We start from the raw sequence: 13,711 nt of genomic DNA on the forward strand, positions 1-13,711 counted from the left end.
GAGTCAGGACTGGAAGCAGAGGCCGGGAGCCATGGTTGGAGCTGCAACCCCGGTGGCCGGTGCATGTCCATGGCCAGAGCTGGGACTCAGGTCATGGCTGGGAGCTGGAGCTGTGGCTAGCGCCAAAATGGCGATGGGGTCAGAGCCGGACTGGGTGGTGCTTCCGCCTCACCATGCCCCTCCAAATGTTCCTGTGTGGCCCCTTACTAAGGCATGCTCCACTCTCTCCTACGGGCCACACAGACCCTGCACTGCAGCAGCCTCTGGACAAGAAAACAAAAGGAAGGACATCTGTCCCATTCACTTCTCAGCTCAAATGTGGCTCTTGGTAACTTGTCACTTTTGGTCCTGAAATCTCTCTGGCTCCAGTTCCTTACCATCCAATTTACTATGTCTACTGCTATCTTTCTCCATGTCTTTGTGGGTTCATCTTTATATAGGGTGCTGGCTCAACCCCTGCTTCTCCCGTTTATAAAGTGTAGGCGTGCAGCTCATTGGTGTTCAGTTAAGAGAAAAAAATCTTAAGCTGCCTTAGAGAACTTTATTTCCCCCACCATCTTTATATGGAACACATCTGCCATGATTTTTCTTGCTTTTTAGTAAGACACTAATTACATGCAATCTGATTGTTGCAGGCAGCAGTAACACTACAGCAGACTCCATGGAAAAGCTATTGCCTTTGTTTTAAAAATGAATTGCTGGCGTTTCCCACAATTACAAAATTTATAGTAGTGTCCAGAGTAGCATCCGTTGTAATTTGTTTTCCTTGACATCCTTGCACCATTGTAATATACCACCACTGCCCCAGAGCCTTTAGAGAGATGGAGAGACACGGCAGAGGCAGTGGGTTGCACGCAGGCCTCTCTTACCCCAGTGGCATGGGCTCAGAGAAGTAAGGGTAAAATCACCACCAGGGCTTAGACTTGCCTTGAGGAGGAGCCACCAGCAATAGCTGAAGCTGTAATGCACAGTGAGGTTTGTTTGCTCTATAAGCCTATCATGTGATTTAATCTAATTGACCTTGATTGCTTCTCTAGCATTGGCTTTCTCTGTTCTTTCATGCTGTCCTGCCCTGAGTGTTGTCAATAAAACTTCACCTTTTTTACTCCAGGCAGCTTGGAACAGTTTTCATAGATCTCTTCCCTCCTTGTTTGTATCTTACTTCAAATTCAACCTGAAATCATAGTTTCTATATGATATGCAGGCTCTTAAGCGGGGTGGGGGTGGGGAATCAAAGGCTAAAGCACAGTAGGATAATTTACATGAAAAATGAAACAAAATAATGTTGAATGTATTTCTGATTGGATTCAAAAGGATATTTTTAGTTGAAAGAGTAGATGCCAAGGGATAAAGGAGCTGTTAAATTTTTAAATGCAGAGCAAGAGAGTTTTTGAAGATTTGGGTCTGCTTGCACATGATAACCTTTCAGTATAAGAAAACAAAAAACAAACAAATTAAACCCAACAAAAAAGCAGCCGCTCTGCTAACTGTAAAGTTGTCTTGAAGACAAAGATAATAGGAAATGAAAACCTGGGTTTCCAAATACGACTATTTGCTCTCTAGTGCTGGCAACAACAAAAAAGGAATCAGCTGTTAGAGAACAAAACTGCTCTTTGTTACTTCAAAATTCTTGGATGCCGCTTTGTGGCTACCAGAAAAATTAGCAGCTCTAAGTCGAAGGATGTGCTGAAGATTCCCCTTTGCCGCAAGTCCGTCTCTGGGCTGTTGAGGGGATTAAATACAACTCCCAAATTTAGGGAAGAGAAGATGCTATGGAGCATCAAGAATTTAAAGCAACTTTTACAATAGCTCAAAAGGTAATTTATACACTGTACTGTTGTTATGAAATCATGCTCCGGGGGTACTGTTTCCTCATACACAATGATGTACACGTACTACAAATGCATCAAAATAAACATAGTTCAAGGCTAATCACAATTAAAAACAAATCAACCCAGCTAAAAGTGAAAGTTTTATTTAATAAATATAATTTCCATAAACTTTTTAAAACAACTTTACTGACAGAGCTGTACAATGAACACCCTGTATTAACTCTGCTGTCAATCAGAGGATCTAAAAAGAACATTAGAGGCAGCACAGTGTCTGAGGTCTGAAATTCTTTGTACTAATTATTGCTACAGTTTCCAGTTGTTAATGTCCCTTAATGTCTAACAGTAACAATTTCAGTCAACATAGCTCTTAGGTAGCATCCAATACTTCTTGCATGAGTATCATTCAAGCTTTCCCCCCCTAAAACAAGCAGCACTTGATCATGCTTTTCTTAAGGGGGGGGAAAGTTAATGATTCATTGTTCCTAAACACACACAAAATTGAAACATTTAATGGGACCATAATTAATCATTAAAAATATATATATACTTTTTGGTGTAGTAATGACATTTTATTTATACCCAAAAACAGCCTTTTTTAAATAATCTGCCCATGCTTCTTAAATATATACATGCAAAGTATTACGATATAGCCCACTGCCAAGGATCAACCAGGCTTCTTTGACATGAAACAATTTCCTTTAAAAATGTTGATGATAAATAATGGTATTTGCTATTACATTAGATCATGTTTATGCACATTTAAATTTAAACAATTCACACTGTGTTGTAATCAGCAATATTTTTAGGATGCTCTCAGATATGCCTTTTCATACTATATATCAGATGCCTTTTTGCCCCAAGCCTGTCAGACTTAATTCAAGTTCCATGCATTTATATATACTGGAAACAAACAAACAAACAAAAAATCATATCTACGGTGATGACAGTTGTCTACAATTGCTGCAAAACCACTTGCATTATACCATGGCAATAGCTAATGCTCGGTGAATATGTCAAGAAAGTGATGGAGACCATTCTAGTGAACATCATGGATTAGCGCTGAGAGCACCAGGGTCTATATTTAATGTAACTGCCTTTGCAATTTGTATGAATTATATTTAACTGCAGGAATGTTCCTGTGGAAAACGAAAAAACTTTCAAGTACTTTTGTCAATGTTTTTGCGAGAAGATCAGTGGCAGAAGTATTCACACAGCCACATTAAAACTTCCAATTTCCCTTTTCCTGTTCATAAAAATTAAGTAATCCAAACAAGGGAGAAGAAACCAGACACGGCTGAAGTGATAAATCACACACCTTGGAAAACATATAGTAAATGGTAGAAGGAAGGAATCTGTAAACCACCAGTAGACTGAAATGTTTGCATAAAACACCAATCTGTAGATAATTTATTAACAGAAAAAAGGCTAACTTAAGTCAACTTTTTCATTATGAAAGCTTCACCCAGCTCTAGTATTGTAATTCCATTGGAAACCCTGCTGATCATACGATAATGCAGTACCAATTGCACAGTTACTATGGGTTAACGTCTATTAAATAGCCATATCACTACTGTATATTGTACAATGAGAAATCAGCATAGCAAGACAGATGATTCTCCAGAACAAATGGTTTTGGTAGCACACACTGTAAGTACTTCTGAATTCTGCACTTCACAAATACAATTGGAGTATATAAAGCCTAATCTTAAAAGTAAAGAAAGTTTGTCAATCAAAAATTCTAGACTATCCTTGTTTAACAAAAGCTTTATGACATGAGATTTCTAGCACTAAAAGTGAGACTTTTCTCACACAGAACAGTTTTATCCTATTGTAAAAATAAGGGTTTGAAAGTACTACAAATTATTTCTAGTAAGGAGTGACAGTTGCATAGTACGTATGGTAAATTATGTAATCTGTCTTAAAAAAACATTTTCACCAGCCAACAAGAAATCACTTTGAAATTGTAACATTTTCAACATTCCCTCTCTTCACTTTTGTGGTCTCCCTCTATAATATTATTTATATGAAATATTTTAAGTAGTATTTATATTGTAGCTTGAAGTGTTTTTCATGCAAGCAGACTTTTTTTGTCTGGTTTCCAGTTCCCAGTCTCTACACAGTATGTTTTAGACACCAGTTGTTACGTGAAAGAATATATGCTCTTGAAAAACTGATTGTATCCTATACCAGGTTTTAAGATCTGCTAAGAACTGTCTAGTTTCAAAGGTGGCTGTGGACAAAGTGCTCTCTTCCATCCCATACTGCACAGTAAAATAAGAATGCATATAATGTCATTTATGTTACAGGGAACTGAGAATGGTTGGAGCAGCCTTTACTGTAATAAAAAGAAAACCCTTAACGAATCCTTTGCACATGCCTTCATTTTGTGGATTTCAAGACTAAAGGTAACTCTAGAACACACATTGCTATACTCTATATTCTTTTTCCTCATGTTTTTAATCAAAAAGTCCAATAGTTACTGCTGAGTAACTGAAGATGATATACTTGTTTAACTTTGTGTAAAATTCCACATACTAATGAATCTAGAACTGGCATATCACATACTCTAACAGTCAGAGGTATATACAAAAAAAACCTTTCTTGAGTAAAACCAATTCTAAATTATTTGTGGTACATTGCAAAATATTGTTCCTTTTCTTCCTAAGCATTCATGAAATAGAAATTCTGTATCCTATGCAAACCAATTAAACATTCCCATTAATGAAAAATAAACATCACTGATGATGTTTTTTTTTCAAAAAGAGAAGTATACCTGGGTAGACAGATACATTCTTAAGTTCTTCCTGAATTATTTAAATACATGTTTCTTCAGTAACCTTAGACACACTGGTAAGGGATGGGAAGCTGGAAGAGGTGGAAGGTTTAAAAAAACATAATGGAGGTAAATTACTCTTCAAATATAAAAATTGTGCTTGTTTAGCACAAATGTATTCAACCTTTTATTCATACCACGAAAGCGAAAATATTATATATGTGCGGTATGGAATTATTATAAATGCTTGGAGCTGGGATATTTTTTTAAAGCATTTTCCCTTTTTTATAAATCATGAACCATAATTTAGGTTTCAAAACATGACATACTAATCACAAGAACTAATGAAAAACTACATGGCAACACTGAGATTGAGGGATGACTAAGCAATGAATGACATGGACAGACACGGCTTCTTTTGAGAAGTGAAGCATCATGACTTAAAAAACAAAGATAAGGTTGCAAACAGCAGATATCTGATTAGAATTTGTTTAGAAAATGTTGCCTAAGATTATTTCACAGATAACCATGGCATAAAAAATGTTTTGTCTCATGAACAGAAGCCACTGAGAAAACCTGTGCTGGTATTTAACTCGAACTTCCAAGTATTTTCACGCGATTGAAAGATTGATAAATCCACCAATTTCTGAAGAAATTAAGCTTTCATTTAAAAAAAGTTACGCTTCTATTCCTTATAGTCGCAAAAATGAAGATTCAAGATGTGAATTAAAGTGATGCATTGCTGGAAAAGCCATGAAGAGCAGCAGAGGTAGGCACTGGAGTTGTTAGCAGTGGGGATGACCCAAAAATCTGAGAACAGAAAAGGAGAATAGCAGTGGAGACATCTTAACACTTCCTCCGCTACAGTTCACAACATCTAGGAGGGCTACGGAGATCAACCTCTCTTGTAGCAACCCATGCCCCATAGCGTAGAAGGACAATAAGGCTTTGTCTACACTATGAAAAAAAATATCAGTCATGTACTTCACCGCCAGTGCAGCCTCTACAGGTGATAAACTATAGTGTAGACAGGGGCAGGCATTTAGACCATCATGTCATCTACCCTACATATCTAATCTTTAGGTAATGTAGATAAGATAACACATTGGTAAGAATGTCTGTGCTCCCTGCCTACACTAAAGCATTTGTCACTGCCACTGCTGGTAGATAAATTACAAGTCTGAGTTTTGTCAATGTAGATGCAGCTTTCTATCAACTCCTTCTCCTTTTTTAGGGGATGGAAATTTATGGGACTTAGGAGTCAGAGGATGATTTAAAATATGGAGTCACCAACCAGGGTTCAGGGGCTGCAGCACCCTCCACCAACCCAGAAGCTGGGATGGCAAAAGACTGACTAACAACATCCTAGTGAGAAGTAGCCTATGTACCTCACTGATGGATCCCCTGCAACTTTCTTCTTTGTATCTCTCTATGGCTAGTAGATTCAGTCCTCCTGTTAGCTGGTGTCTGATAAACAAACAAACAAACAAACAAAACAAACAGACACACATACACATGAATTTGCAAATATTCCTACCTAGCCCCAAGAACTTAGACACATTTATAGCAGAAAATGTATCTGCAAAATTTATAATTCTGTCCAAACTAGCATCTGTGCAATTTGTTTTTATTGAGATACTTGTATATTAAAGCATTTCCATCAATGTGTCAGATCCTTCAGATATATGAAGATAATAATTAATTAAATCTTCAAAGTACAGTATAGACAAATATAAATACATTAAAAAGAATAAAACATGCAACTCTCCAACAATGTTAAAAGGATTAACTATTTAAATTTTCAACACTTATGCTAATGAGACAACTGCACGATCCATTCAAAATGTTTTCCTCCCTATTTTGCCATGACAGGATCAATAAAAGTTATTAAAACATAAAGGCTCTAATGGTTATGGAGAATGACTGGCTCCTAAATATTGCCTGTAAAGAAAAGGAGATGCTTATTATACCTGAAAGGTGCATAATGTCAACTGTGTTATCAGCATTTTGAAAGGCAATGTCATATTTTACTAGTATATTCCCATTTATACTCCAGTACAAAAAAGTGGATGGTATTTCAATTTCTTAACAGGTAATCCAACTGAATCAGTATTTTTTTAAAGTGGTATACTAATTGTTAATTGACTTGCGCATGGAAGAAACAAGAGTTTTATTTATTTGTAAACTAGTAGGTTAGCATAACAAGAAGCTTCAATATAAATTTAGAATAAAAATTTTTTTCAAGGAAAAAATTAGTTTAATTAACAAAACGAGACTTAAAAATAAGTCAGTACCCTCAAATCAATTACTTGGGAGCAGAAAAACCGAGATTTCAAATAAAATGTCAAACAAAGGATTCCAACCTGTTAGTACGTAACACGAAGAGGAAATGGGCAGAGAAAAAACATTCAAATATTTAGCAATTTGGTTATATGATTAGAAAACTTGGCAGAAGAGATTATTCTTCACATGAATGTTTTGCTATGCCGCAAGGTAAAACCACAAGGTTTGTATTTAGTTGTTTTTGTTGGCTAGCTCATTTTCTAGGACAGAGAATACAGCACTGAACTCATTCATAACCTATTATCGCTATATAAGCACCATATGGCTTCCACAAGGCATTAACAAATGTCCCTGTTAACAAGTGGGTGAGTCCATTGTGGAGAGAGTCAAGATGCTTCTGTCGTTGGTATAGTAGGGATCCGATGAGTTCCATGATCTAAAGTAACAATAAGAGAGAAGTTTGGCTGACTAGGAACCTATAATTTTAGAGGAGAGGAATAAAAGTCTAAGAGCATAAAGCAAATTACTCCTTTCTTTAAAACTGTAGTGAGTTAATTCCATCGTCATACCTGAAATCCATTCAAACCCTCAAAAATATGCTGCAAGTAATAGCAACAACTATTTCATGAATTTTCTGAACGGATAATATTAATTTTAAAAATTCACTGTAATACGACTAAAAAGATATTTCAACTGTTATAAATTTAAATTATATGGTGCTTTTTATATGCAACTAGGGTCTAATACTAATGCTTTGAAGCAACTTCAATATTGTATAGTAAATTCAGGCACAGTGAATACTAATTTATTTTTGGCATAGTAAGATCATTCTAATAAATCCTCTCAGCACACAAATAGTTAATTGCAGTATGCTAATATATTGGTGTTTTATTTATATGTTTTAATACTGATGCTGTGAGCTACTTAACTTGGAACAAGTTTCACCTAATAGTTTAACTATAGCCATTAAAATATATTTTACTATTGGCTGTGCTAGATTTAAATGAAAACATGTATCAAGAAAAAATAATCCAAATGATCATTGCTTTTGATTATGATATAATCTAACAATGTTTTCCACCTAAGAGTAAGTTATTTCCTTAGACGAATAAATACTGTATATAGGCCACTGTTTTGGCAGGCTTGCTAAAGTCAACAAAGGATAGGAAGGAAGGGGGCCACAAGTAGAAACAATTTATGCTCCAAAACCCACCTCTGTCAGAAATCTGCTGTTTCTCCAAAAATACTACACATATGTACCTTGACAAGTGTATTGGCTAATGACAGATCCAGATCATTCAATAATCGGTTCTACCATAGGAACTTATGTGAGATGTAGAATTTTTAATATTCTATTGGCTAATGAGTTGACAGACAGTTTAATGGAAGAGAGATAGAAATGCATTTTACCAATTTGCAAGAAACATGCATTATTTCTGTTTTAAATGAATGAAATAATGAAAAATGTATTTTTAATATCTTTTAAAAAACAGTAAAACTGCAGTACTATATGTCATTTAGCCTCTACTCCAAGCATTTGTACACCTTGAGATCAAAGAAAATGGTTCCCATCCAAAATTTGATAGCATATTTAATTTCATATCCCATTATCATATTTGACAGAATATTAGGTGCACATATTGTATATAACACAAGCTATCTATATCTACAGTATTTGAAAAGTGCTTTTCATTACAAAGGATTACAAAGCACTTTTACAAACTACATATATACAGGTATCACTTCACTCATCAATGATACCTCTGGGATGGAATAGGATAGTTGGTTAACACTACACAAGTCTATTACATTCGAGATTGCATGCATCTTCTAAAAGACAATAGCTATTTAATAAGATCTAAATTGAATTTGTACCCAAGCCTGATCTAAGCTTAACACTAGAAGTAAATATATACTGGGATTAGAAGTACTTAATCGTACCTTCAGTATTTCACAGCTGGTAACTGTTTTATGTGATTTACATAATTAGCATGTTCAACAAAAATATTCAAGGTCTTTCACATATTGCAAGGGAAGAATGTAAATATATCCTCCTACCACTTTTAGACTAGAATTTAAATAGAAATGCTGAACCGAAGGAAACAGAGTCAGTCAGAAAACAAAAATGTAAGAAATAAACCAAACAGATTCTTTTTTAGTTAATTTCATAAAGTGAAACTGAAAAGAATTGTGAAAAGCCATATCAATATAAAAACTGGAGCTGAAGCACCAATAATGTAACTTCTAAAGCCCTTTGACTAGCACCAAGATAGTTTTGCATATTCATTTGTTTGAAGCAATGTTAATTCTAATGCTTTAAACAACTCTTTTTAGGCTTTAAAATTATTCAGCTAGATGGTACAGTGATTAGGAAAAAGATGATGAGGTAACAAACAAGTAACCTGAGAAATAGCACAATATTGAAAAAGTGCTGTATATTCTGTCAGATATGATATTTTTAACATGCATATGCTCTTTAATTTGAGAAAAAAGATCCTACTGAATGAAGAGGGAGGAAATTGTAAAAATCTAGATGCGTAATAGAATGAAAAATGTCATTATACCTACCTTTATGAGACCATGCACAATCAACATAATTTTTTGGCCAAAAGCAATATCACTTATTAGGTGACATTAAAACGAAGAAAGCAATGTGGAAAATAAATGTTTCTAATTTGCAATGCATAGTTTTCATGTGTTACAGAAGATAACAATAAGTGAAAATATACCTAAAGCAACCACAACAGAAATGTTGGTTTTAGACTAATTAAATGCTCATCTTGTATTTTAAAAATTCTATTCAACTGTTTATTTTGTACATCATGCCTGCTTTCTATACAGCAAGAGTTTTGATTTAAAAAAAGGTACTTGATCATAAACAGTTTTTTTTATACAGAATAGGATATTTTTGCATAATTATACCCTAGATTTGTGGAAATAATTAACAAAATTTCATAAGCAAGCCATAATAAAGAAGATGATTAGAACCACAGACACTGTGTTAACACAAGAATTTTAAAAGCGAAATGTACCATATACCAAATCAACATCTAAAGGTAAAATCAGAACTGACAATGCATGTCAGTATAAATTACCCATACAAGCTTTTATATTATATGAACGATATCACATCCTTTAACTTAAAAAGAGACAGTTGTTCACATACTAAATTAATCCCCTTGTAAATATGAGAAGTGCAATTTTTTCCAGGTTTGGCTTTTGAATAACGGAGGAATATGATATCATTCAGTGAAGGACAGAAAATGATGTACAAAAGGTTTTTTATTTCTACCCTATAAAATACCTCCATATTTGTTATCTAATCCTCTGAGTTATTTTAAATGGGGAGATTGAAAGTATTCACTTCAGGAGATCTCTGAATCACTTTCTATATTTCTTTAATAGCTATGTTTGCTGTAAGATAAGTCAGCATTACTTGTATCAAATATTTCTGATTATTAAGTTTTTCTTCCAACAATGTGTGTTTTAGTGTATATAACTCAAGAAGATATTTAGCACATATTTTTGAATGGCACTCATGATTTTGCTGAAATTTTTTATACAAACAGAAAAAGCCTTAAAACTAAGTCAACTTGAAGGCTTTGTTTTGTCAATTAACTGGTTTCTAGAAATAGAGTATAAAAGTTATACTATAAAAAAATATTTCATTTTTGTAGCCACCAATGCATGAGATGTTTAAAGACTTTCCTTTTAATTATGGAGTTATAGTCTGGGAGAAATATGACCCTTTTGTATATCTTTAGAAGTAACTCAAGCTGAAACATGACTACTTGGAGGATATACATTAAGTATCAAAGGAAAAGCCTTATGACTTTACAAATAATGCTTGATTTGTGAAGGCAAAAAGCTGGATCAGGAAAACAAACAGCACAGAGAGGATTATTTTTCTAAAGAGAAGGATGTACAAACCAAGAGAAAATACCATATATATAACACAAAGTCTTGTACTAGAAAGACCAAACAAAAAAAGTCTGAAGAGAGTTCTGTTTCTTGAAAAACCATTTTCTTCCTTTTTCTAATAAAAGCACTTCCAGTAAGCAAGAAACAGATCTTTTAGGATCAAAAAAAGCACTATAAAGAATAGCATTTCCTGTTTAATTAAGCAAAACCTGCAACTGATTTGCTAGACATCTATAGCTGCAGGCTCATCAGGTTCCAGTTTATAGGAGAATCGTCTGCAGCAAAGGCTATTGAGAGAAATTCCACACCTGTTGACCCGGGTTGGGCTACATCTTCCCGTTAGTCGTTCCAACATTCTTCTAATAGATGCGCATGCTGTTTCCCCATCTGAGAAGCAGCACATGGATTCCAAGCAGTTGATACCTGAACCTGTCTCAGTAAGCTGGAGTGGGAAAAAAAATGAATTAGTATTTGTGGATTATAGTGACAAAAAGTGTCCTGCTATATCACAAGCAATGCTTGAAGAAGGCTAGTTTTTAACTTTTAATAGTGTTAATAAGAACATGTTTCTATTTTACAGGAAAATCATTATGATACCTTATTAAAAATAGCATTTGATTTCTTCTTGTGGATCAAAACACATGGAGATCTAGATGTTACTTGACGCTGCCAAGGTTTGGACAGTCTTATTGAACAAATGGCGATTGGTTAACAGTGACCCCACACAAGCACCCAGCAAATAAAAAGACAGTCCAGTTCCTACTGTAAGTAACCTGGTTGGCAAATCATCTGCTATTGTGCTCTACCTGTAATACACTTATAGGGGCAGATCTAGCTAGTGTAAATTGTCATAGTCACAATGACCTAAATGGAACTATGACAATTTAAACCAGCTCAGGATCTGTATGCATTAAAAATATATCAGCCAAAAAAAAAAAAAAAAAAAAAAAAGGCTTTAGAATAAGTGAGACTGTGGAATAAGACGTGGCAACCTGCCTAACATTAATAGCTTTAACCATTCAAAAACAACTGCAGAACACAGTTTTTGGAATAAAGTCAGGTTCCATGACTAGCAATAGACTCACTATTACTATTTTAAGCTGACATTAAAACATGAGTAAAAGGGTAAGGAGTAAATTTTTCTAGATATCCTCATTGTCTTATCTACAAAGCTCTGAAATTTTACCTCAGGTTACCATTTATGATGCCAGATAAGCCACCCTTTACAAAATATGGATTGGAACTTGGGGATGCCATTATTAAAGCTTGAGATAAATTGTAAAGATAGATACAGAGTTGAATTAACCTCTCACTTTTTTTTGGTATCTATTTTGTATCTTTGTATATTTGTATCTAAATTTAAACACAGAATTAACATTAAGAACCATCAGTCATATCCACACTAAAATAAGGAAAAGTTGAATGTTAGTATAACTATGAATGAACACCACGATGTTTATTAGGATGTGTAAAACAGATCAGAATAAATTGAAAGAGGTTACACTAAGAGTTTAGAAAGATATTTTTATTACAAATCACCTATTAACAAGTTCCTTCATACTACACTTTAATTGAGTAATTTTCCTTAGCAGCACACACAAAATTCCAAATGTTTAGCACTACAGAAAAACTGCAGAGAGAATATTTTGAATTCATTTCTGCTTACCTCCCTTCTACAAATCTACTGGGGGTTGTGGTGTGGGAAGCTACCTACATACCTCAAATTAAACTATTTGTTAAGCAGTTATATTAATTCAGTGAAGGAGGAAAAACACATTAAACTTAGACTCTCAAAAGTTAGTCACTTAATATCGCAGATGCAATCTAACAAGATGAATTATGTATAGAAGTGTCCCTCCTGACTGGACAATATGCATCAGTTATTTTGAAGCTCCAAAAATTTCAAAAGGGACATTAAGTTAACAGGAGTTGAGGACAGAGAACCTCTCATTAGGTACTTCAGTAAATCACAGGAGAGGGCCTATAAAGAGTCTCATGAAAGAGATTAAGATCTGAGATTTCTATTTAAGTCAATGGCAAATTGTCTCTCTCTAATAGAAATTATTGGAAAACATTATATACTATCTGATCACACATGAAAGAGCTCCATTATTACTTATTCACGCATGATACATGTCCTTTTCTCACTAAACCCATGGAGGCATACGTACCTATATTTTTGTCTTACAGTCTCACAGAAGAGAGGTCTTTTACTAGCAGTAGATTGATACAACCCCTAATTTTGTGTCAGTGGCGAGCTGACTTCATATTCTATAATCTTTATTTTTATATGCAGAATTGATTCTTCCCTTAATATATACTGTATGAAGCAAAACCTGTCCCCTGCAGCATTCTAGAGCCATAACGTTGACTTCACCGATCAGCTGAGGGAATATCCAGAGGATGCAGAGCCAGAGATACGCCCTCCTAAGCCCCTGGCAACGGGGGCATGTTGGGGAAGTAGTCAAGGTGCAATTGCGCTCTAATGGTCCCCAGCTGCCATAATGGCTGGGGATCACTGGATGATATTACAAGTTGACATAAAGAGGGAGTAGCCAAGAGGCTACACAAACTTGCACCTGTGGGATGAAACAGCTGGCATCAGAATTTAGGAAGAAGGGTCATATAAAGGTGGATAAAACTATCTTTGTCTCACTCAATATCAGAAACCTACGCTCCGTCTGTGCAATCTAATGTATAATGCACCACATATTTCTGAATTGCCTGTAAAACATATTTAAAAAAATGGTGATTGCAATGCAAAGGTAGATTTTGGAAAAATAAGACAGGCAAAAAATAGGGGAAAAATCTACTTAAAATGAAAATATTTGATTTCTAATGAGCTTAAAATCAGTTTTGCCTTTAGTTTCTGTGCAATACAGTAGTGGCTTAATGATGAGTG

The 13,711-nt window shown here is 34.8% G+C and overlaps 1 protein-coding gene across 2 annotated transcripts in view; it reads right to left on the bottom strand.

Moving 5' to 3' along the window:
* Positions 1-1,959: 1,959 nt before the first annotated feature.
* Positions 1,960-13,711, bottom strand: part of ATP11B (ATPase phospholipid transporting 11B (putative)) — a 109,947-nt gene continuing 98,195 nt past the window's right edge. Inside the window, exons 29-31 of one of the 2 annotated variants that reach the window (XM_067536610.1) lie at positions 11,118-11,251; positions 5,994-7,324; positions 1,960-5,415 (exon numbers count right to left, since the gene is read on the bottom strand). In XM_067536610.1, the coding sequence (XP_067392711.1) occupies positions 7,243-7,324; positions 11,118-11,251 (216 nt within the window). In that variant the 3' untranslated portion in view covers positions 1,960-5,415; positions 5,994-7,242. Of the gene's footprint in view, positions 5,416-5,993; positions 7,325-10,919; positions 11,252-13,711 lie in introns of those variants that run through there. The other variant, XM_067536609.1, reaches the window with a different exon arrangement.

The sequence above is a fragment of the Emydura macquarii genome, unplaced genomic scaffold (genome assembly GCF_026122565.2).
Source record: "Emydura macquarii macquarii isolate MOO-44397 ecotype Brisbane River unplaced genomic scaffold, CSIRO-AGI_Emac_v2 contig_3603, whole genome shotgun sequence".
Classification (NCBI taxonomy): domain Eukaryota; kingdom Metazoa; phylum Chordata; order Testudines; family Chelidae; genus Emydura; species Emydura macquarii.